At 32.0% G+C, this 27,664-nt stretch overlaps 1 protein-coding gene across 3 annotated transcripts; it reads left to right on the forward strand.

The window, feature by feature from the left end:
* CCHa1 (CCHamide-1) lies at window positions 1-27,603 on the forward strand. 3 transcript variants are annotated; one of them, XM_053749489.1, is made up of 8 exons: window positions 1-34; window positions 10,402-10,516; window positions 17,072-17,149; window positions 21,904-21,939; window positions 24,620-24,714; window positions 25,629-25,720; window positions 25,968-26,073; window positions 26,680-27,603. In XM_053749489.1, exons 2-8 carry the CDS (start codon window positions 10,414-10,416, stop codon window positions 26,698-26,700), a joined length of 531 nt encoding a protein of 176 aa, XP_053605464.1. In that variant the 5' UTR covers window positions 1-34; window positions 10,402-10,413; the 3' UTR covers window positions 26,701-27,603. The 3 variants fall into 3 exon arrangements, with proteins under 3 accessions (XP_053605464.1, XP_053605465.1, XP_064292215.1); XM_064436145.1 differs by having other exon boundaries at window positions 16-34; window positions 10,406-10,516; XM_053749490.1 differs by lacking the exon at window positions 17,072-17,149.
* Window positions 27,604-27,664: the final 61 nt, after the last annotated feature.

The raw sequence follows: 27,664 nt of genomic DNA on the forward strand, positions 1-27,664 counted from the left end.
CTGTTTGCTGCGCGGACGGACAGACGGACGGCCGGTAAGTTGTTCGTTTACACCAAGGAAGCTTCAGAGGTTCACGAATATATTGTTAAAAAAGCTTCTAATTCTTATTGACGAAATTGACAATTGTTTTTGGAATTAATGGTTAAAATATTATTTAAAATCTTCATTTACAAATATTTTGTAAAAGGAAGGCTCCCGAAATTGTATTTTTTCTTTGTAATTATTGAGTAAAATGTAATTGAAAATCTTTATTTCAACATGGCGAAACATATTTTCCTTGACGTCAAGTTTTACGTAAAAACTAAGTCAGACAGCCTGATGTGTTTTATTTTTTAACTTAACAAAATAGTATGAACATACTGGAGAATAATTTCATGTACCTCTGAAAAGTTGCCCGTATCAGTGAATCACAGTTTGGTGATAATAAAAATATTGAATTTGCTTGAATTATTCTGTTAGTAATATAAACATACATTATGCATCGTCCCCATTTGAACTGGGATTTGGTAAGACATAAAACGATAAACGCAGTGTGTGTTAAAATGTATGAAATGGTAGATACGAACCTCAAAATATATTTAACTTATACACTTTTTATTGACATTCTGAATTGCGTATCACTTATTTGTAGTTCACCCTAATTTTGATAGTTTTTAATTTACTTGTTATAATTGCAAGTATAGTGCATATATAATAAATAAATAAAAAATAACTAAAACGTATTTTAATATACGTAATTTATTTATTTAAAGACAGCTATTAATTATTTTTATATAAAAAAAAACGATGTAAAATTAATCAGAAACAACGCTTCCTCATTCAGTGTACTAATATAATTATATAATAACATGCAATTATTTTTTACCGACGTTATCTCTATGTATACTTAAGTATATAGTTAACTATTTGCCAGTGAAAATTAAAGTAATTGTCCATATTTCTTTTAGTACATAGTTTTCCAAATTAAATAAATAAATTTTAAAATGTTCTACAAAAACTAATTTAAATTTTTCAAATTGAACTCCTGAATGACAGGGTAGAATTACTTAATATTAAATTAAATTAAAACCTGCAAGCAAAATAAGTATTTTAAATTCTGATCGAATTTAATTGCGTCTGTGGTAATCCGTTCAGTTCATTCAAAAAGTGTTGTGCAGTGATAATATACAAAGACTCAAAAAATAAATCGGTAATTAATTAAATTCGTTATTCAATCGATTATTTTCATACACACACTTATTATAATGATGTTTTATTAGTTCTGTATCTTTTTGTTAACTAAAATAAATTAATAAACAAGTAAAGAAAGTAATACACGTAAATTTTAGTTTTGTTGATCTAAAAAAATTCTCGCAAATTTTTCTGTTTAGTCACAATTTTAGGTTGTAAAATGGTTAAAAAATCTGTTGTGTATCTAATGTTGAAAAAAACTATACTAGTTGTTCGCTGCGAACTTAAGAATTCGCGAACACCATATTTCTTTTACAAAATTGTGAATATTTCAACTTAAAAATTACTAACTTAAAAATTCTATTGACAGATCCTACATACCGTTTAAATTTCATCAAAATCAGAACAACGGTTCGAAAGTTATCACGTTACATACGAGTACATACAAAAAATGAATTTTTAAATAGATATCTTAATTTAAAATCATGTCTAGTAATAAAAATAAAACAGTCTAAATTATGACCTTGGCGTGTGTTTCCGCCCTGGAATAGCACCACTCCATATCCTCCCGTGGATGTCGTGCGAGACGACTAAGGGAATGGCAATTTATGGGCAACAACTATTGCCAAACAGGGTTGACATCAGGCAGTCGGTTATAAAATCAGACTGAAATCTTCAAAATTAAAAGTTTTATTTTTTTATATGTACCCTGGGCCCCAGCCGTGATGGCAACCGTGAACACGCGAAGATGAGAAATAGTCTAATCATGACTAAATTACAAGCATAATAATTGAATTTTTCACGCTTGTTTTACAATTTAGAATATTTGCACATGGTTGAAACAATTTTATAGCATAATTATGACTTCATAGTCGCCGAGAGCTACCAAGGTATATATATTTTTAAAATATTGTCTGTCATAATTCCTACTCAAATTTTCGGCCCACAAATATGTTGAAATGGTCTGTATTATCCGACCTATGACCCCAGGGGACGTGGTTACGACGGAGAAACCACCATCAATACTTAATCTATTTACATTTTAGCGTTCCGTAAACATGTATTTTAAATTTAGTAATTTATGTTAGTCACACAAATGCTGCAAGCCTTCTGGTTACGTTTCCGCGGGGTGACAATTAGCATTATTATCAATTAATTGTAGTTTTTATCTCCCTCTTAATTTGTCGTGCCCGCGGTTGTATTCAAAGCTGTGACGCCCCAGAGACCAAGTAGATTTGGGCTTTGATTTTATAACTGCGGCCGCCTGGCTGTCATCACCGTTTCAATTTACACGTAACTACTTTTAAACTTTCGCCTTGCATAAATATATATTAACCGCCAGGTACTAAAAGCGCACATATTATATTATTCGCCGCCATAACTCGCCGAGTCAGACGCTCAGTGACCACGGATCTTTGCAACAAAGTTCGGAACGTTTGGGAAATAAATAAATTTAAAAAAAACCTTTTTAAGAAAAGCTTTTATTTAAATGCTCCAAAAAGAAGAAAATAACATTTTCCTTTAAAATTGTAACTATCAACTTATAACCTCATTATGCACAATTTATATGACCATAAAAGCTTGTCGCGAGCTTATCCAAACTAAACGTATGTATACAAAATTTCAGCTCAATCGGTTGAAGATATCTGCTTCAAAATTGAGTAGCAAGATTCCACCCGAACAAACAAACAAACATACATACATACATTGCAAGTTAAATAAAAGCTTTTTTTTTTAAAGGTATGTGCGCGTTTAATACCTGTTGGTTAATATATAATCGTTTTTTTTACTGCACCACCATACCTAACGCCGTAATTGATGAGCTTCTGTCGTTCGCGAGTACCAATCTAATCAACTGCAAAACAATGAAGTTTTGAAGAACATCCATACAAAAACAGGTGATTTGCTCATCATAAGGAATTGAATGGGTGCGGCATCTTACCAGACGTTCTGTATAAATAAAATGGGTTTGGAAACCCTAACTACCGAGCCTAGAGGAGCTACAACTAACAAATACCTGAACCTAGAGGAATCACACTAACTATATGTGAAACCGCATGAAAATCTGTGGATTAATTTTTGAGTTTATTGCGAACAGACAGACAGACAGATGCGGTAGAGAGCTTTATTATATACTGAACTCATTTTCACGCATTTTCAATTCCATTAAGGGCTGTAAATAAGCTAAGCCCGGTGTTAGATAAAAAAAAAACATTTTAAAAATTTTAAGACTGGTGTGAATTTTCTACCGATCATCGCCTGCCTAGTGTCAACCCTCTTTGAAAATGCATTGTTGTCTATCAGCCGACAAGACTATGTGTGTCTTGGTGTGACCGAATAACATCCACGGGAAAATATAAAGTGGTCTAACTCTAGGGCGGTACCACGCGATCAGCACCTGAGCGCATGGGTTCTGCCCTAGAAAAAAAAAACGACGTTCGTTATTTACGAATGTCGTATTTTTTAAAAATTATTACAAATACAAGTGCAGTGTTCCTCAAACATTTTGAAACATACATTTTTTGTAGTAAAATAATGTATGTTACAAAAATTTCACTGCGTAGTTTAAAACAAAGTCGTTTTCCGCTGTCTATCCCTATGTTTGTTTAGATGTTTAAAACTACTCAACAGATTTCGATACGGGTTTTTTCATAGATAGTGTGATTCCTACGGAAGGTTTTAGGGTTTTATCCGAGCGACGCCGGTTATGATCAGCTAGTTATTATTGTACCTAAAAAGGAATAAATAAACTAAAGAAAATTAGTATTTTAATTACTTGGCAAATAACTATTTTGTTAGGATCTTACTGTTTAACTCCAAAGACGATTGCTGTGTAAATGTATTTTATTTTTATTGACTGCTTTTTATTTTACTATAACGAGAGTTTGAATTGAATTTATCTTATATTTTATCGATTTATTTATCGATTCAAATTAATTTAGATTTTTTTTTACCATTTTGCCGCGCCATGTTTTTGTTTGTTAAATGTAATAACGTTATTTGTACTAGATGCCCACGACGCAGGCCTCGCCTAGTGTGGGATCATTTGTTATTTTATATGCGTGTAATTCTTTTCGAGAAATAAATTATTCTTGATTCTTACACATTTGGGATACACACGATAGACAAAAAATAGCCACAAAATTTCAGAGTGACAACCTTAGAAATATTAAAAAATAATAAATCTACTTAGTGTTGCCAGCAACAACTATTCTGGCTAACTTTGTATAAACTTTTTCAGTGTCTCTTTTATAGAACTAGCCACTGTGTTATGAGAACAAACATTAAGTCCCATCAAATTGACTCTAAATGGACATACATAGCCACAGGCGCTCACATGAGTGTATAAACAAATTACAAAAGCTATTTTATTTTCTATTAAGTTAAGTTTTACCCACAGATTTGCTCTCATTAAGCTATTAAGGACATAATAATATTACTTTTTCGTCCTTTTTGTTTGACAACGTGACGAGAATTTTGGCATGTTTTTTTATTATAATTATTAAATCATAATTAATAGAAAAATTACAAAGAAGTTAATGGTACTTTAAAATTAACTTTCTTGTCTATATGTATTAATTATGTTTTAAATAATATATAACTAGTTGTTCGCCGCGAGCTTAGATCTCGCGGACACAATATTTTTTATTACAAATTTTTTTCAAATATTTCAAAAATGACTGAAATTCTATTAACGGATTTACATACCTTTTAAATGTCATCAAAATCAGACAAAGGGTTCGAAAGTTATCGCGTTTTAAACAAACAAACATACACACATACAAAAAATTTTGCTCCAAGTCTATTTGTAGACAAAAAAAAATTGTCTACAATCGAAAAATCAAAAAATAACAAGGAGCACCATTTGTATATAATATAACATATATAACTTTATCATGCTCAACCCGTGTCCATACATGTATTTTTTGAGAAATAGTTAAATTATTTCTTCTTTTTGGTTTTCACAATTTGTTAAACATTATAGACAATTTACTAATAATCTTTTTAAAATAATAATATACTAAAATGTATATATTTTTTTGAGAAATAGTTAAATTATTTCTTCTTTTTGGTTTTTACAATTTGTTAAACATTATAGACAATTTACTAATAATCTTTTTAAAATAATAATTTACTAAAATGTATTTTTTTTTTGAGAAATAGTTAAATTATTTCTTCTTTTTGGTTTTCACAATCTGTAATCTGATAATGATAGTATAAAAACTGTAAGAGTGCTAATGTCCGTATCGTATATAGGAGATATTAAAGAAAAATATTTAATTGGGTATTTTCATATTTATATTAGACATCAACTTCTTCATTTCCTCAGAGCCGTGGTCATTACGTGGAATGAAACACACTTAACAACTATCTTGGCACTATTAATGGAGTTTGCCATTGCCTTCTTCATGTCACACACAAGTTTTAATCAACAGCAACCGGAAGCAAGTGTTGGTCGATGAAAACTACTATACACGAGTCAGTCATCAAATTCAAATTCAAATCATTTATTCAGAAATTAGACCTTCACAGGCACTTTTTCTCGTCAATCTTTATATTTATAGTTATTTCTCACAAGCTACAAACTACTGGCATTTCGGAACGACCACTGCTGAGAAGAAATGCCGAAAGAAACTCATTTGAACAGTGTCGGTCCCTATCATGCCAGATCGGCTTACCATTATTGTTTCTTACAATGTTTTTTTTTCTTTCTAATAATATATAAAAGTACATAATGTACATAGTCAAAAGGTATATCAAAACAGGTTATGATTGTGATCCGAGTGCTGATTATAATATATATATATATATGACCAGTTCCCTCTGGCAGCACCTTTTTATTCAGTTCTGTATTCATAGCTGGCCGCTATAGTTATTAAAAATGGCTATTTTCTTTTTATCCATACATATTTCTGAACCAGTTTACGCAAATTTGAAGCGAGAACTGAAGATATCTATAGTACAAAGGACATACCATACTTTACACCGGAACAGAAATTCACACCTCGAAAAAAACTCGCTCTCGCGTTGGCGTAGCTAAAGGGGGGTAGGGGTGGGGTGTGGGTGTAGGTGAACCTTAATGATTATATTCGATGATGATGAAATTAACTGATGTTTTCTTTCTGATATATGAAGTAACGTATCTATATACATGTAATATGTTATTAAAGTTAAAAGGAAAGTATCGTGTCGCGTCTTTAATATCATTTTACGATGGACATCGTAGCTTTAGTTATATTATCTATATATCAGAGACATAATGGAAGTAAGTAATATTGTACTTATTTCAATTTCTTATCTGCACTTGAAGCAGGTCAGGATCTAACAGTTAATAATTAAAAAGCCCAAATTCCATAAAACCTTTGTATCTCCAATATGGCATGATAGGGACCAACACTGTTCAAATGAGTTTCTTTCGGCATTTCTTCTCAGCAGTGGTCGTTCCGAAATGCCAGTAGTTTGTAATTTGTGAGAAATAACTATAAATATAAAGAAATTGACGAGAAAAAGTGCCTGTAAAGTTTTAATTTCTGAATAAATGATTTGAATTTGAATTTTTGAATTTATGGCGCGCTTTACCTTGGAATAGGAACATTCCATATAAAACCAGGCGACTGGGGGACATGGCAGCTAGGTTACAATAGCATTCCCAAGAAGGGTTGACATCAAATCAGGTTATAAAATCTCAGTAAGTCATCGTACAGTCGAATTTTAAAAATTGTATAACTTTTTATACTGATACCGGATTTCGCTTCACTGTAAAAAAAGATAGATATACTTTTTTCTCTTTTCATTTACTGCTGAGCAAAGGCGTCTTTACGTTCATATTTTTAATTAAAGAGCAAATAAATTCAAAAAAATATACTGGTTTCATATCCAGTATTTTGTATTTCAAGCATGGTTGAATGAAGGAAAGTGGAGTCCACAAACTCCGACGCTCAATTATTGAGGAAACAACCGACAAAATGATCAGAGGAAAAAAGTAAATTACTAAAATCTTATTATAATAAAGATCTCTTGTAAATTAATGCTAGGTTTTAAGAAATAGTGTAACAGATAAATCCGTTTAGTTTATCTTAAGCCGTTCACGTCATAAAAATAGCATCCTATACAGGTGCATAAAAGAAATCTCATTCATACCGGAGCGATTGTCTGCGCACGAGACATGCAAATGCATTGTTTAGACCACCACTGATTCGTGTGGACTAGTTCTAAAGCGAACAGCGATTTGGTAACAAAACGTTTGAAATCGTAAGTCTTACACTTAATACATTTTACGAATCTTTCTCGTTTTGTAATCGTATCGAAGACTAGTGTACACGTAAAAAAATGCATATTTGTAAATATTTTTACAGCATATTTTCGCAATTGTTTAAACTTTGTTACATATTTATTTTCAAATGAAGTGTGATAGTAAAATATGAGATATCACAAAAAAAATCTAATCTATCTAATGAGTCCAAAGGTTTCTAATACGCTTGAATTGATATAATAGTCATTATTCGCATCAGTTATCAATAAAATTATATAAGTGTATTTTTTCAATTTTATTTATGTAAATATTTTTTTCATTTATGTTGAAAGTATTTTTATTATATCTGTCTACAGTTCGATAATAATCTGTATCAAAGGCAACCGTCCGCTACAAGCTTTTGTGAAGTTGTATTCTAATGATTATTATCTTTTATTCATTTTTCTATAAATACGCCCTAATAGTGGAGGGTAAGTACACACATGATATTGGTTATCATCGTAATTGGTCGTATCAACGGTGAATCCTGACGACTTCGTAGATCTATACTTTTTGACCATGCACTTTATGTACTTTGTTATTAACTCTTCGTTCATGACAGTGATCACAACTGTTTAAATTAGTTCCTTTCGGCATTTCGTCTCAGAAGTGGTCGTTTCTTAATACCAGCAATTTGCGTAGTTTTAACATTAATAGGTGCCTGTGAAAGTATTGGCACAGAGGCCTGAATATAGGTTGTGACTGGACTGTATTTATAAGGCGCTGAATTTGTAGATTAGAATTTATTCTTTGGACAATGGTGCGTACAAGATGTAAGTTAGTATAAGACGGCGAGCGACGGAAATCCGTCGCGGCGCCTCCAACAGAAAGTCGAATTTCTGAATAAATTATTTGATTTGATGGGATCGTAAATGCATGTCGTGTCCGGTTGCATGGTGCACAGTGCAACTGACCCAGACAAGTCTTTCAGACAACGTAGTATGCATGCATTCAAAGTAAGATAGTTTGCGGCGAATCCTATAATTAGTTTGGTTCAGCCATTTCTTGGATATTCCACGGAGAAAACTAGAATTGGCTAAACTATTTCAATTTTATAGTGTCTATTGAAATTAGCTTTGGCGTTGTGAGACTTAATAAATAAGTGAAGCCTAAAATAAAAACTACAAAGTGTTAGGATCTTGTCAAATTCCAAAAACTGTTGCTGTTTATAATGTATTTTATTTTTATATAAATTGGGACACAGATTTTCTTTTTTTTTAGAATAACCAACCTTATAAAAAATAAAAAAAAAATAAAACTACTTGTATTGCCAGCAACACAAAGACTAGATATCAGTCTATATATGAATTATAATAACCATCAGCTGATTAGATTTTTTTTTGTGAATGAATTATATTTAGCATATTATTACAATGTTATTCTTATCAGTATTTAATAGATTGTATATCTAATAAACATTCAATAGAAAACAGCTGAAATATCATTCGTTATATTTTATGTTAAAAAACATCAAGAAATGACTTCCTGTCACGTAGCTCAGAATTTATTCAGTCTGAAAATATTTGACGCAACAATAATAATATTTAAACACAATTTGAATAAAATTTAAAATTGATGACAAAATGTGCCTTTGATTTCTTAGTATCTTTAATCACAGTTATTCCAGCGTTCTTCAGTATTATTTTTACATTTGCAATATTTATTTACACCCCGTATTTCATAAACAGTGCATAAATTTACGAGACTGTATCTCATTAATTATTTATGTTTGGTTGTTTTCGTTAATAGGCAACAAATTAATGTACAATCAATGAAATGCTGAAAACAAATCAAAAGGCCCAAACCCAAAATCCATCTTCCACCTGATGGCCCAATGTACAAAAAGAGATTCAAAGGCAAAATAGACACAGACACTCCATGATAACCAGGAGTTCTCTGGCGCAGGTGTATGAGACAGGTCTCGTTCTCGGTGGGGCCGGGACGCCAAGTGAAACGGGATGAGGGATGAATAAGACAGAGAAATACAAAATTTTGTCATTTCCAGACTTACTCAAAATTCAATAAAAATAATCATATTAGCAGATAAAATCTGAAATGAAAAGTTTTTTTTTTAATTCAACCGATTTTCAAGCAGTGTTAACAACTGCATAAGTGCTTATTTTCACTGCAAACATTATTGAAAAATATAGGTAGAATTGAACTAAAAATAAAACACAGATTTTTGGTTGAGGTTGAGTATTATATTATTTTATGGAGGAAAAGTCGCGGAAAACCCCATGATTACATGTCTACCCTTAGCGTACTCGGATCATAAATCAGTTTTCTTTTACCTTGTCCTATATTCGAGTATTTTTACAATTAAACATTACTTTTGGAATTCCCTTTTAAATTCAAAGATTATTAAAAAAAAATCGAACATAAAACACTCGTTAGTAAAAATTTAACGATAAAAATGCCTCGAACGTAATTTCCAGTGATAGACTTGATATCTAGGTCGTCTACAAGGGTACTTCACTCTCATAATATTTCAGCCACCAAACAGTACCAACCAACCGAAACACAACAATGCAAGCATGCATTGTTATGTTTCGGTTTGATGAGTGAGAGAGAGAGAGAGAGAGAGAGAGACAATGTACCTAATTACAGGATACTGCGTTGAGTTGGCAACGCACGTGTGATACCCCTGGATGTTGCATTGTCGTTCATATGACGCGATTACCACTGTCCATCAGGTGTTAACAATAAATACAAAAATAGTGAGCATAGCAATGGCGTTGCGGAATATTTTAAAACAATTTAGGGCGATCTTATTGGCACTCTTGTCTACATGCTCAGTCCATGATTCTAAAAACCTTCGTATGGGAGCAACCTCTTCATCGAAAAAAAAAAAAAAAAACATTTTGTATGGAACTGCTGATAAAAAGTATCTCCTGTATTTACAGATTGTCAGTCTTTACAGTGTATTTCCATCTTTTCAGATAGAAATAAAAATGGAAAAAATGAACTGTAGCAGGAAGGCGGGGCCTCGGAGCGCGGTCGCGGCGTGGGTGCTTGTCCTGTTGTTGGTAGTCTGCCTCGCTGAGAGCGCTACAGGTATAATAGTTTTACATAATAAAAGCATTCTACCCAAAGTGGGTTGTCATCGGATCCAAGGACCTTTGTCCTAATATATTCATTTATTTTATTTATTTTATTTATTTTATTTATTTTATTTATTTTATTTATTTTATTTATTTTATTCACCTTATTCACTTTATTCACTTTATTAACTTTATTCACTTTATTCACTTTATTCACTTTATTCACTTTATTCACTTTATTCACTTTATTCACTTTATTCACTTTATTCACTTTATTCACTTTATTCACTTTATTCACTTTATTCACTTTATTCACTTTATTCACTTTATTCACTTTATTCACTTTATTCACTTTATTCACTTTATTCACTTTATTCACTTTATTCACTTTATTCACTTTATTCACTTTATTCACTTTATTCACTTTATTCACTTTATTCACTTTATTCACTTTATTCACTTTATTCACTTTATTCACTTTATTCACTTTATTCACTTTATTCACTTTATTCACTTTATTCACTTTATTCACTTTATTCACTTTATTCACTTTATTCACTTTATTCACTTTATTCACTTTATTCACTTTATTCACTTTATTCACTTTATTCACTTTATTCACTTTATTCACTTTATTCACTTTATTCACTTTATTCACTTTATTCACTTTATTCACTTTATTCACTTTATTCACTTTATTCACTTTATTCACTTTATTCACTTTATTCACTTTATTCACTTTATTCACTTTATTCACTTTATTCACTTTATTCACTTTATTCACTTTATTCACTTTATTCACTTTATTCACTTTATTCACTTTATTCACTTTATTCACTTTATTTATTTTATTTATTTAATAAACCTGTGATGTTATAGACAATAAATTAGACTTTCCCATAGATGTGAACCGCTGATAAATTAACGCAGTGATATAAACTCAAGCTAAAAATCAGCAAAATGTGTATATTTGCATGTACAAATATGTGACTTCTGTATATATTCTAGTCTATTCTATCATACTCGAATTATTGGATATTTTGGACAAGTCACATACCTTCTCCGGTCCTGAATCAAGACAAGGCTATCCAGCCAGCCAAAAAATGTGGTCTGGTTTTTCTCATGACTGATTGAAAATGCGTCTCAGTCTTCAATAAGGATGAATTTCATGCTATTAGAGACAAATCAAATCATTTATTGCTTCCTTAATGTTAAACAGGTCTTTGTTTACAATAATTAGTAACAATTAAGGACCCTGACGGGCGCTGCAATGGGAGAAGGGCTATATATTTTCGTCATGATAGGGATCAACACTGTTCAAATGAGTTTCTTTCGGCATTTCTTCTCAGCAGTGGTCGTTCCGAAATGCCAGTAGTTTGTAGCTTGTGAAAAATAACTATAAATATAAAAATTGACGAGAAAAAGTGCCTGTGAAGGTATAATTTCTGAATAAATTATTTGAATTAGAATTTCAAGTTTATGTTATTTATTATTTATTTTAGATGTTGTCGCGTGTTTATTTTATGTATTTTTATATTTACAATAATAATAGACAGAGTATTAAGTACTTTTCCTGAAACTTTCAGAAATAGTTCTCTGTTATTTTCTCGTGGCTTGCTGGTTAATATATTATATTCATTGTTTAGTTATAACTTTTATTTAAGTAACATGAATAAGGACATTATTATTATTATGTTATTATTTAGGCTCTATTTAGAGAGCACAACTATTTATTTTATATATAAGTTAATGTAGGATTTACTATTACAACTTTTTAATTTAATTGTGGCTATTACCGTTCAATTTAATTCAAATTAATTAATAACAATAACTCCTTTATTGGCCCGGGTTTTGGATGTTTATCTATATATGTATTTGTTATAAAATATAGTATCGTTGAGTTAGTATCCCATAACACAAGTATAGAACTTACTTTGGGGCTAGCTCAATCTGTGTGATTTGTCCTAATATATTTATTTATTATCTATAACTAAAATCCCCTCAAAGTCATATTTTTAATCAATTTTTATTTATTGAATTCTCAACAAATACAAGAAAAATCCTGTAAATGAATATCAAACATTTTTTGTTAATCTACTCAATTTACCATGGAAATGGATAATGCCACTGCTTAAAGAAAAGCTTTTTGTATATTTATTTATAGTCGAAACATTTTTATAATAGGGAGGGTACCTACCTCAGTATAAAATAAATCGTATATTGTATTTACATATTGAGGCACGATAATCACATATCACTTTAATTGATCATTGATTGTAAGACTTAAGATTATATATATATATATATATTTATGTAAGTCTTACACATTTGTATCTTTTTCTCTTGTAATCTTTGAATGACATTTAAAATATACTAGACGATTCGTTATAGCGCTACATTTTAATAAAAAATCACGTGAGCGACACCGCCGGTAACAGATAGTATTTCTACCAAGTTGTTAAAGTTCAAAATAGTAAAGCAATTTGGTCACGTAGTAAAACGAACATTTGATTTTGCCAATTCCGGAGTTCTGGTAACTTCTGACGTTTGCCCACCAAGTGTCCAAGACGAAACAAGAATTCAATAAACAGTTTACCAAATATAATTTATTTTATGTCATATTCGAAGGAATGACTTTACGAAATCGCAAATAAGTTAACGAATGACTCGAGTTGGTTGATAAATAAACGGAGGTCCTCGGGATTTCACGTTCTGTCAATAAATTATGTGTTTCTTTTTATTGTTATAGAAAGTATCTAGTGGCATAAATTTTTATATGATGAGACTGGGTGGACTGGGTTAATATTAAAATAGTAGTCACTTTAGAAGACTAGCTGCGCCCTGGGGCACCGTTTCCGTGGGAATTTCGGGATAAAAAGTACCCTATGTGTTATTTCAGGTTATATTCTACCCGTGTACCAAATTTAATAATAATCGGTCTGGTAGATTTTGCGTGAAATAGTAACAAACATATATAATAAACTTTTTTTATACATACTTTTTTTGCACTAAAAACTGGCCAGCAAGTACGTTAGATAAATAGGTATTTATATAAAAATAATGGATTGCCATTGTAAATTTATTTATTGCTCATTTTAAAAATATGGTCCCAATGGAATTAACATCACGTCTAATACCGTCAGTTACATTTAACTCATTCCATTTCTCGATTTAAAAACCAATTAAAATTGACCGGAGACGATAGTCTTCCAACCTCTTTCCAATATATATTGGCAAATTTATTATTTACAGACAGGGCCGTAACTTCAGGGTGGCATGTAGGAAAATTGCCATGGACACTCGGACACAAGACGTCCCTAATAAATGACTTTTTCGATGATCATCAGGGGCCCAATTTTCAGACAAATGGAATACGTTTTATTAATTTTTCCAGGTTTTTTTTCGAAAGTTTTATACAGAAGCAATAAGTTTCAATCCTTCGATAGTGATTTTCACAACGTAGAAATAATGTAAAATTTGTAGAAAATTGCGTGAGAATCAGTGAAGATATAAGTTATCTACACAGTCTATTGTTATTAAAAATTTTATAATTATTATACGAAAAAAGAAGGAAAGCGAACCCTGGGCTCCGACGCTCAACGGCAGAGAAATAAATCAGAAACACGCTCAGATATGAAAGAGATTGTTATAACAATTATAGGTTAAGATTGTCAGGTTTTTATATACAATAACTTTAATTTCAATATCAAAATTCATATTGACAAAAATATATAGCCCAGAAAATGTCAAATTTCAACAAGAAAATAACTTTTCCAGTTTCGATGTCTACTTAATTCTTTTTTCTTTTTGAACATTTATTTATATCTCCTAAACTATAATTAGGTTAGTCTATCGTCTGGCAATAAGTCTGCTCATAAACCCTTGTGTTTGCCGACGATATTAACCACCATTTTAATGGTCTATATAAAAATGACCGCCAATATTTGTAAGCGCTACGATCTGGGGCAGTTCAGTCAAAATATTATTATATGCAAAAATATCTTAGTACCGTTGATTTTTTAATTTTTCACTATCCTAAATAAACTAGGTATTCTTATAGTGGATAACGGCCACGGCTAATATAAACAAAAGTAACTGAAAAAGGTAATAAGCATGATGGAATTTTCCATTTTCGTGAACGTTATCCATGATATTGTCACAATTTTACAGAAAAACCAACCTGTTCTTATATATATGGGGAATAGTGATGTTTTAGGGATATCGTCGTATATCTAAAGAGATTGAATCAAAACAACATTTACAATCTAGGATATAAACATTGTACAGTTACCAAAATTTAAAAGTAGTGCGTTTTTAAAGATAAGATAAATTATTCATTTTTATCCCTTACGGATAGCCAAAAAATCGACTGAAACACCGAAAACGACCGCGCGGCTTATTTGATACCAGCTGCGCCATGGGGCTTCGCTCCTGTGGGAATTTCGGGATAAAAAGTACCCTATGTGTTATTCCAGGTTATATTCTACCCGTGTACCAAATTTCATAACAATCTGTCTAGTAAATTTTACGTGAAAGAGTAAGAAACATACACACATACATCCTCACAAACTTTCGCATTTGTAATATTAGGTAGGACTTGTATTTGTTTTACATGATTGAAAAAGATCCAAATTTTCTGTAGATGACATTATGATTGCGGAAACAAATGTTCAACATAAAAAATATTTTTCTTAACGTCTTTTAGATTGTTTGCTGACTGTTTGCTGACAGCAAACAATCTAGGGTTGTTTAGTTAGCACAGTCTATTGTCGTACGTGTAATAAAATTGTGAAAATTCACAATGTGTGTGTTGTTTAAAGTGCTTGCCTCTGAACCGAGAGGTCCCGGGTTCGACCCCGGTCGGGTCATGATGGAAAATGATCTTTTTCTATTTGGCCCGGGTCTTGGATGTTAATCTATATATGTATTTGTTATAAAATATAGTATCGTTGAGTTAGTATCCCATAACACAAGTCTCGAACTTACTTTGGGGCTAGCTCAATCTGTGTGATTTGTCCTAATATATTTATTTATTTTATTTGGAATTGTTAAAATTAGCTCAGACTACAGATTACAGAATACAAGTATTCTCCTAACGTAAGCTAGTTAGCAAAAGCAAGTATAATATAATTTAAATATAATAATGAACGACCAAATTATAAATGCCATACGATAAATTGACATTTTGATGGTGAATATCTCAGTATTGTCTGCAATTCTCTCAGTATTTTCAATCATATAATTATGTACAAATATTGTTTCCTCAATAACAAAAATTACAATATCGTCATAGGGATGTTTGTATAACAACACAAATAGATATGTTACAATAATTCCCTAACATTATTTGTTAAAAAAAAGGAGACATATTTTAAGAGGACTGATTTAAAATAAAAAAGTAACACGATTTTTAGTAAAGATATTTTTTTGAATAAGCTTTTATTTTCTTGAATGAATCGTGTCAAAGCAATGCTCGAACAGTTCCAATTTTTTGCATGGAAGCGAATTCTAGAATCCTTTGAATCATGCAAAAAATTGGATACATACATATTGGATATATACATACATACCTATGATAGGTAAAAAAAAAAACAAAATGCATGAATATTTGTAGTAATTTTTAGACGAATAGACGCAGCACTTGTTTGTTAATATATTTGATAGTGATAGGTACTATTTACTTAGCAATATATTTACTTACATACAAAACGGACGACTTCGTTATTTTTAAGAATGTCGTAAAATATTTAATAGAACTAATGTGTGAAAATATTTTAATAAGTTTTAAGTGTCTAAGGTCATGAACTTCTAATAAAATGCTGGGTAAGTAGGGAATTATTACGACTGTGAATGTTGAGGTAGGTCGACGCACGACACGTCACAGAGTACGGTATTGTTCAATAGTCAAAACGTTAAAATTAAAAAATATATATATATATTGATATTTTCAAAAAAAAAAAATCACTGACATCCTCTATTCAGTTTAGTTTCATTTAAAGAGTTTTATACTTTAAGTTGGATATATGTGTTTAATAAATAAATAAATAAATATATTAGGACAAACCACACAGATTGAGCTAGCCCCAAGGTAAGTTCGAGACTTGTGTTATGGGATACTAACTCAACGATACTATATTTTATAACATATACATATATAGATAAACGTCCAAGACCCGGGCCAATCAGAAAAAGATCGTTTTCCATTATGACCCGACCGGGGATCGAACCCGGGACCTCTCGGTTCAGTGGCAAGAACTTTACCACTGCGCCACCGAGGTCGTCAATAGTGTTTGTAATCTTTTATATAGATACCAAGTTTATATGTAAACTACAAAACAAAATACGTCCAGACAAAGTTACATAAATAGCAAATTACAAAGACAAAAACCCACATACTGGAACGTATGTGAACTGTAAAAAAAATATAAAATGATAGAAGCAATTCCTTGGGACAATAGCACACTGTTTTAAAAGCCATTTAGCAGCATGAAAACGAATCAACATCTCATTTGGACTGGCAGTTTCCGACATAGATATTGTACTAATACACAGTCTATTTGATCCACAGAGCAGAGAATTAACAGTAGGGGCAGCAAGTCTTCTAACGTAATTGAAAAAGTCAACGGGTGGCGAAGTCAACGCGGAGGTACGTCGCATGATAACTGAGCATGCGCTTTGGCTGTAAATACTGAAGCATTTTAGGCCAAAATCGATCTTGTTGTGGATTATTACTAAACAACCGCATTTATAAATGAGATATATGTTTTATGGCCCAATTCAACTGTCAAATGTGCTATGGCTGGTCAATTTTTTTGCAAGATTTTCCGATTTTTATTTGGTTTTAACGATGTATCTATTTTAAATTTATGTCGATATTTGCTGTCTTGTTTAATAAAAAAAAAACCTTTTAAATGTTCTTTAGTTTAAATTATTCAAAAACCGACATGATTTAGACAGTTACGTATACTAAAAAATTATAAAATATTTTTTGTTATTAATAACTTTATTTCAGAAATATTTCGTGTTACTTTTAGTATTACTCTCAGCTCAGCGTGGTATGTTTAGTAATTAATCCTATTTATAATGAAATATTTTTTTAACAGCCGCCTCTACGTTCGTTCTCAACTCTACACATTTTTAGCTTCAACATAATCACATAACGCGACGTGAACATGCGAATTGTTACTATGCATGAGTTTAATTATAATTAAGTAGTTAAATGCAACGCTTTCTATGGAATCGACCCTTAATTGGGTCATTTCTAAGAAAAATAATAACTTCATAGGGTGCATTGTCAAGGCTGATTACGGGGTACAGGATTAATATGTTTTCATTTAAATTCTTATCGCACTTTGTTATTGAACAGTCGCTTAATTGATACTGTTTTGAGTTTCGCACTACTAGTGTCTTTAATTTGTCACACTTTTTTCTACATAACTTTTTAAATGTTGAACTATATTTTTGCATATAAACATTAAGAACTTTTTAAAACATTATTATGATAATTTGTTTACCTTACAATACGTAAGCGGCTAGAATATAGTTCATTCATACATTTGTTAGGTTGATGATTATCAAAAAAATTGTTGATAGAAAATTTGATAAACATGACCAACTAAAGAGCTGTCCACTTGCTAAGTGAACGGTATACTTACGTGCCCTTAATGACGTGTCAAAAATTGGCCAGATAAGCCAATGAACCGAAGAAGAAGAAGAAGAATGAACTGAACCGAGAGGTCCCGGGTACGGTCCCCGGTCGGGTCATGATGGACAATGATCTTTTTCTGATTGGCCCGGGTCTTGGATGTTTATCTATATATTATTAGTATTTGTTATAAAATATAGTATCGTTGAGTTAGTATCCCATAACACAAGTCTCGTACTTACTTTGGGGCTAGCTCAATCTGTGTGATTTGTCCTAATATATTTATTTATTTATTTACTTTTATTTATTTATTCCTTGCTTTCATGTACACATTCACATTGGTTGTCACAATAACGTTTGTTAGTAGGTGTTAGTACATTGTGTTACAAGTTTATAAATACAGCGGATTGGTTAATGTTAGTCAAATCAATCAAACTTCAGGATGTAAATCAATAATAAATGACGAACAGTGGTTTTGAAATATTGTCAAGAATATAATAATAATTTAGTCAAAACGATTAACCTAAAATCATTTAATTTTATATACCCTACATGCATATCATGACAACACTTTTTTTATAAAGGTTGAATTAACTATCTAGCGTCATTTACAGTTTGTCACTCAGATCTTTTACCGATCCTTTTGATAATAGAAGTGATTTTATATTATTGCAGGAAGTGAACTTCAGGTACAAAAGTGCAAAAACGACGGCTTGGAGTTATAGTGGTGACGATACGTATAAAAGGCAGCGCAAAGTTAAAGTTAACGTCAAAATGCACTGGTGCAAACCATACATAGTATCATGACAAAAAAGAATAAACTTCATTCGATCCACAGACAATCATTTACTATTTAGAAACTTAGACGTAAAAAAAAATATACGTTATTTTGAGATGAGATATCACCTTCCTTAATGTCTGTCTATTATCTATGATTTATTAATGTCCCCTAAACTTTCTACTAATATTTTTCAAGATATATTAATGGTGCACACTGATAGAGTGTGTACACGATTATATCAAATTGTAATGCATAAAAGCATACGCGTGTGGTACCTACACGAACGTTACAATTACATATAATCGTGCTGCGTACGCAGGTTTACCGCCCGTAAAGTTTTCATGTTTAAACAGACCCTCGTCTAGGTTCCACGGCTTCGAATGCAACCGTAATTCGTTCAGTTGAAAAACAGGCAATTTAGAGTTATCAATAAAATTGTTATCGACAGTGTATGAGGCGTTACCTTTTCCATCGCTCCGTTGGGAAATCTTACCACCTTTTCCTAGATTTATTCATTGTTTATAAAACAAATGACGTATGTATTTGCAGGTTTGAGCAATTTTGTGAAATATGGGACTTTGTTACACATTTTTGAAATTGCGTCAAAACACTTGCGTTAAAATTTAAACAAATTTTCCGTGCCTATATAAAATCTTATTTTCAGACAAATTAGGCTCAGCCTAGTGTGGAGCTCGCAGGTTAACTTATGAATAACAACACAATGTTGGATCTTGGATCTATTATATATTTTTCTATATATTTTTATTTATTTATTTTATTTTATAAAACACTAGCATCTCATTAAGCTGATGAGTGCGCGTCCTGAAGTTTGGAGATGTTATCCAATCTGTTCTTAAAACTGTTGGCTGAAGGTGCAGTGACAACATTCTCATTGAGTTTGTTCCAGTCTCGAACCACACGATTGGATAGAAAATTACTCTTCGGTTTTTTTTTTTGCCGATGTATATGTTATAAAATATAGTATCGTTGAGTTAGTATCCCATAACACAAGTCTAGAACTTACTTTGGGGCTAGCTCAATCTGTGTGATTTGCCTTAATATAATAATAATTATTATTATTTACAACTAGCTGATGCTTGCGACTTCGTTCGCGTAGCCGAACAATTTTTGGTAAGGAGTCAGTAATTATTAGAGAAATTTAATTGAACAGACAAATGTGACGATACCTATACATACAGAAGATGCTGATCAGATTGAAAAAGTATATTATCTATAGTATAGCTGAACTACTATGACTCTTCTTCAGGTGTTCCAGATCTTCGATTTTTATACCTCAACAGAAAATGCTCATCAGACTGAACAACTTTTATTAGAGCGTCGTCGATATTCCCTATAGTTTAGCTGTACCATCATAGTACTCCATCAGATGTTCCAGTTTTGAAAGTCATTTATACCCTATATGTTGTCCAGGCTTTATAGCTATACAACAAAAAAGTTTTATTCAAATCCGTCCAGTAGATCCAGAGATTAGCATATACAAACAAACAGACAAACAGACAGACTTTTTTTTTGTAATTCTTATAATATTACTGATTCTCTATCGATCTCAAATTTTAATTTCAATATATTTAATGTACAGAAACACTTTTTTTACTGTTTTATTATATGTATTGATGATGTTATACGGTTACATGTGTTGAAGAACCTTTATAAATTTATAAATTATTTTTAGTAATTAAAGATTTAAGATAGATTGCCTTTACACTAGTAAGTTTTATGTACATATTCGTCTTTCTGTTGTCTGTTCTCGGATATTTCTTACCTTGAAAATGTTCTAAAGACATTGTCATCAGAAATTCTGATATTTTTAAAGAAATATTTCCTTAATTTTGTACAATATTTCACGATCAATGGTTTTAAGAAAGGCATAGCTCCATAGATAAAATAAATAAGTTTTATTTAACCAGCTCTAAGCTCTATCTTTCGCGCTCGTCTCAAGCCAAAACGTAGGCACTAACGCAATACTGGGGGGCATACCATAGTCTCTTAATGCGATCTATTTCAGAAGCTAAACTGATCTGCATCGCAAATTAGTACCATCAAGTTAATTTTTAATACTAATGCGATTCATTTCTGGTTCCTAAATTGAACTGCGCCGTATGCTCTGTATCTCTTGAATCGTTCCGTAATGGTAGACCTGGCTGACCGAGGGTCTGGGATGCGTAATGAGTTAGAGCCATGCCCCAGTGTTATGTTAGTGTCCGTTGCGATGACAGTCGTACGTACATTGAAGTACAGTATCTACTTTGTCCGTCGACGGACGTCAACGTGACGGAAGACAATGGGGCATGACTCTTAAACTATTATATATCTGGTGTAGACGTAGGTACACGTATCGCATATCCAATTGCAGAACAGGGGCTGTGGAATGCTATTAGTGGATACTCTAACTAATGCAGACACAGCTTTACATCTCTGATACCATCAGTTCAATTACGATCCAGTGTGGAATTGATGATGTTAAATCATTTAACTACAACACAATAGCACAAAACCAATAAATTTATTAGGTTTTTCCCGCGTAGATTTCCGTTCTAAACAAACATTTTATTGCATATTAATAATGTAAATATCTCGGGTTGTAATCAACGTATCGCCAGATTTCAAGTCAGACCATTCTCTATTCAACTATGAAAATTTCATTGAATTTCATCTAGTAGTTATTGCGTTATGCGTTAACAAACATATCCAGACAGACAAAATTATGGGGATTAGTACCAAAAATAATTACATTACAAATTTATTATGAATAGATTATTACCAATATGTAAGTATATCATTATAATATTTATTCAATCCCTAGAGAGGTCGGTCTGTTCATAATTTGTAGTTATAGTTTGAATTTATACAAAAAGATTGGCGATGTATGAGCTAAAACTAACAAACCTATATTCAAATGGCTGTTGGTTGATATCTGTGTGTCTGATTTTATAAAATTTTCTGTGAATTTCAGGATCCTGTCTAAGTTATGGCCACTCGTGCTGGGGAGGTGAGTTTCAACTTTCCTAAAATAATATTAAGTTTTTTATAGAAATACAAATACAAATCTTTTATTGCCAAAATATAAAACACCGCAGCACACAACAGAACATACATAATAACCAAATGAGAAAAACAAAACTGTGGAACAATCGGGAAAGATATAAGAACATTTAAAAACAAATCACGTAAAAGTAAGCAGAGCTGTCACAAATGATGTGCTGTGGGTCTGTCCTGTCATGTGCTCTTGGCAAAGATTCATTCAGCATATGTTGTAGCCACTTGAGTCACTACAATGCTGGTTTTCAATGGACCTATGCTGTGTCGTGTCTCGGGCGAATGTTGTATGTGATATGAAAGTATTGGCGCTATTAAATAGCATATGTATCAGTATATAAATTACTACTTTAAAAATACTAGTTGTTCGCCGCGAACTTAGTAGACCTCGCGAACACATTTTTTTTTTTTTACAAAATTGTGAACCGCTTTTGATGTCCCACGAACATAAGAATTCTATTGACAGATTCTACATACCTTTTAAATTTCATCAAAATCAGACCAGCGGTTCGAATGTTATCGCGTTACAAATATACATGCAAAAAAAATATGTTTGCGTCAAGTCGAATCAGTAATTTTACAAAAATGACATTTTTTGCTTTAATTGTTGTCAGAGAGATCTAATGGCATTCAATGTGTAAGATAATAATTATGTCCATAGAGGTAAATTTTTATTTACCTTCCGTCCGAAGGAGCCGAGGGGCGCACCTAATAACTTACTTTTGTAAATGCCAAATTGATAACCTCTTTTTACTTAATAAGTCAAGAACAGTTCGAAATTCCCACAGTTTTTTATACTTTTTGATATCGATGGCGGCTATCGTTAATATCGGCGTCATTTTAATCCGGCAGATTACGGCGGCCGTTATATTGTGTTATTGCTCGGCAATAATGCTCACTTATTGCATTCTAATGAAAACAAGTGCAGGTTTAACGAAATCCTTTTATTTTTCATGCATTTTTGCGACGCATTTTTTGGGAAAATTTAGAAAAACACACGGGTCACCTGAAAATCAGTGATGTACTTTCAACTTAGAGATTTTTTTGTGTATTATGTACTTACTCGAATGTGTGTTGTGCAAATAAATAATATTCTGTTATTTTTCTATTATAGGACGATTTTGTCTAGTATAGATTTTATTCCACTCGTATATTACTTGGTTTAACCATAGCTAAGTAATACACAATAGAACATGTAGCATGTTTAAAACTGATATATACTTAATCCGGTTTTCTTAATTAAGTTCCTAACCTGACAGTTTTAATTCGGTGACGTCATGTTGTCATCTCATTATGATTATAATGAAAATTAAGCTGGTATATTGATCTGCCTTCCATGCTAGTGTTTATCATAAAATTCTTACACATTATAAAAATAAGTCACCTTGTCGCGTCTGTCTGTATGAACGCGATAATCTCAAAAACTACGGTACGGTTTTCACCAATAAACAGCGTGATTTCTCAGGAACGCTTAAGTGCATAATTTATTAAGGTTTTACCCGAACGAGTGAGTCTAGACAAAAACAAAAAATATATATATATAAAGACGACGGACGAGTGTAACCAAGTGAGATGGAAGATTTTCATATAGTCACGTGATGAGAGACAAAAGTTGTCAGCGCTCTGTCTTATGTATTTCTAATACGTACATCGCTTTCTTGTATGATCGCAATAGAGGATTTGACGGAGTCTACAGTTTTCTCTGTTTACGAACTGATGTACCATAAACGAAATTAATATAAATGACGTTGAATGATTCGACGAAAAGTTACATAAAGGCCTAAATGTAATTGTAGTTTAGTTGCAAAACTTACCGATCGCGTGGCTTGTGCGCAGAATAGAATAGTGTTAAGTGATTTATCGGGTGGTAACTTAAACTTTAAGTGAACTAGGGCTGGCACTTTTCAGTTTCTACTGATTTATAAAGATTTGATGTAGGCGACATTTTTATTTTGATTTTTCTACATATTTATGTTCCTATATATACTTCGTGCAAACCTCAAGTCAAGTTCAGGATGATTAGTTATTTTTTTATGTACACATATATAGTAGTAGATAGATGTTGCCCGGGGCTTCGCTCCCGTCGGAATTTTGAGATAAAATGTAGCCTATAGCAGTCTTGGATAATGTACCTTTGTAATGGTGAAAGAATTTTTGAAATCGGTTCATTAGTTTCGGAGATTACCCGTCTCAAACATACAAACTCACAAACGCTTACCTCTTTATAATAATAGTATAGATTATTACAAATATAGATTATACTGTAAGGTACTTACCACATTATTAAAATAAGCCTTTTTAATATTTAAAATTAGTATACGTATTATAAATGAATTAAAAGTATACTGAAACACGCTCAGACCAACAAAGAAATTATATTTTTACTCCAAACTAAACATTTTGCATATTTAGGAATTGAATATTACAACACAAACTTAGAAATATTCAAAGTCATCATATTTATTCAGAAAAAAGACCTTCACTGGCACTTTTTCACGTCAAATATTCAAATAAAGCTACAAACCACTGCATGCGTCGTACATCTTCGATACCTGGTTCCGTTATGGTTACGACTTTAAAGATTGTCATAATTCTCTTTATATCTATTAAAATATACATTAAAACGTTTTCAGCCCACGGCAAAAGGTCCGGCCGACCGCCAGTGAGCACACAGGATATGTACCTCACCAGGTTACTGCGCCGTATGATCTCATCTAGCAATGAAAATGTGAGTGTATGAGTGTTATGTGCAACGAACAGGGTGAAGACTTTATGGACAGGATGTTTATAAAAGTTAACATAGGTAGTGATTAAAATTGCTTTATCTTTAAAGACTAGCCAGCGAAGGGCAAAGAACTATCTATTTATTTTCGCGAAGCGCTAGCTCGATTTTTTTAAACTCGCGTAAGTTAGGTTCAGATCATTCCAGATAAACAAAATTATTTGGACAATATTCTGGTAGTGGACTTATTAAATGATAAAATGTTGTTCTAATTAATAAGTATTGAAAGAGAAATTTTGTTTTAGGACAAACTCTTACATTTTTTTATCAACTGAAACTTGAGTTAGTCAATGAGTCGAAGGCAAAATATACCTAGTACGAGTACTATATAGCCAATTTTATCCTAGCTCCTAAAACGAAAGCAATTTCCATGCAGAAATTGAAGAAAAACATTTCTCACGACATGAAAATTTAAAATTATTACATGTTCCGTATTAACTATGTTCTTATTGCATCATCCTTTAAGCGGGAGGATATAAAACTTAATTTTGAATAAGTAACGTAAAATCTGTTAATTCAAAAAAGAGCCACGGCCCATTTCTCCGTCGCGCTCCGTCTTGTTGACATCTGTCGATGGATCACAAAGAAGAATGAAGTTTCTACCTACGTCAACGGACGAAAAACAATAGAAAACAACGACAGGGCTCTGAGAAAGTAGTAACCATCAGGGCAGCGCGAGAAAAACCGCACAAAGAGCTTCAGATATTGACTATATCTATTCCAAATTTCATCGAAATCGGCCGGCAAGATATATTATATTATATTATTTAGTTTAGATAAGTGATTTACTTTTATACTTTGAAATATTGACGTCGATGACCAGGTTCCAGTTCTTGGCATTCAGAAATTTTCATTTTCAGAATCCCGCCCGACAAATGTCCAGGAATGACGATACCAACGCCATCTACCAACTGGAGGTGCCTGACGATTCCCCGCCTGCCCAAGGTCTAAGGTCAGTTTACTGTTTCCTGAAAATTCCGACAGATGGCATTGCTCACAAAAAGCTTTCCCGTGTGTTGTATGAAAAGTCGAAAAGATGGAGCTACGTTGCCTGTAGCTGAAAATTTTACGGCTTATATAGGCGTGTGGGGTCTCGCCCTAGAACAGTACTACTCCATATCCGTAGAGATCGTAAAAGCCGATTAAGGGATAAGAGAAACTCTCAAACCTTTCTCTTATTGATTTATTTTCGTTTTCAGAGCAAATGAGGATGCGTCAGTAGATAACATCCTAACGAGGAATATTGAAGCGAAACCCATGCTAGATGATGAGTTATTATCCAAAATCAAGTTATGGCAGATGATGGTAAGTGGTCAATAATTTACACTGGATCATGGATATAGTAAGTACTTCGTACAACCAGAGTACCTGCTAATTCCATGTACTGGATACAGAATTGCCATAAACAAAAAATGAGTGAATGAATGAAAGAATGAATGATTATAAACTTACACGTATACAAAGATAATTTACCAGTAGATTTCACACTATGCTGCCAATTTTAAAAATGCCAAAAAAGAATTATGTGCATAATTGTCATTATTTGTTTAGTTTAGTAGTATCGCCCTGGGGTTCCGCTCGTGTAGAAATTTAGGGAAAATAAAGTATTTAAAGACAGGTTATATTCTGTCAAAAATCTTCATCTAGAGCCAGGCCCCATTGCTACATCGCGTCGTGCCTCTCCGTTGTTTTCCTTAGTTTTTGACATTGACGTGCGTTGGTGTACAACGAATCTCTATACAATTTCTGCCTTGTCAACAACGGAGCACAACTGAACAATGGGGCCGCTCTCGTCAGCATTAATTTTGTGCTGTCCCCGGGCTCCAAGGGATCGTAGCTACAAATGGAACCAAAGATGAGAGAGACATTTCAGATACATCTAATAATAATAATTTCTTCCTCCATTTACAGAAAGAAGCATCAGACAAATGAATTTCAAATTTGTTATACCCCAAAAGGACTGACGTTATTTCCGCTTAATTTTATCAATGTTGATTTAGTATTAGAAACTTACGTCTGTTAATTGTTTTATTTTATTTAATACTCTATTTATAACTGTATACACACGTCAATTGTAAGGCTGGGTTGCAATTGACAATAGCTTGTATTATATAGAATAGGGTGACGTGCCATTTTGTAAACCTCTTTATCATCAAAACATAGTTTTATGTTTCAACATCAGTAATATACACTCTGAAATGTGCTTCCGGGTTTTTACGTTTTCGATTTTTTTCGCCATCAACGAACGGGTGACTAATTTAATACCTACCTACTATAATAAAATTGTATATTGTTTTTGAATTGTTTGGTTTGTCTTTAGAACTTATTAGCTACTTTTTTTTTTAATTTTAAAATAATGAAACTTTGTTTAACAAATGTGTGATCTATGCAGGATAAATAAATGTTCATAATCTAAAAGGCGTTTATTTCTACAAAATATTATTTTAATTAAAGATTTTTTATGTACTTATTTTTATATACTTACACATAATATTTGAATCAATGTGAACTAGTCAATCCAAGTATACGATTATGGGAAATAACTACCTACCATTTTCTATGTACTTAAGACCATATATTGTAATATAAATGTATAGGTATGTTTATTGTTAAAGTGTAAGCTGAACTGTTGAATATAAGGCAGATTCAATACGATATGTTTGTTTTATTGTTTATAATGTCTAAACTTTTCTCTTTCAACTAATTGTGCTAAACATAAAGACTCTAAGAGTTCCCCCCATATGAGAGGGATACGCCATTGTAATTATATCTTTCTTGTAATAATTTTAATTTATGGAATTATTTTTCGCATATAATAAAGTTATAATCAAACAAGATACGAAGTTGCACATTATTAAAATTAGTTATTAGTTTTAGCAACATACATAACCCGAAT

Source organism: Plodia interpunctella, chromosome 9 (genome assembly GCF_027563975.2).
Source record: "Plodia interpunctella isolate USDA-ARS_2022_Savannah chromosome 9, ilPloInte3.2, whole genome shotgun sequence".
NCBI lineage: Eukaryota > Metazoa > Arthropoda > Insecta > Lepidoptera > Pyralidae > Plodia > Plodia interpunctella.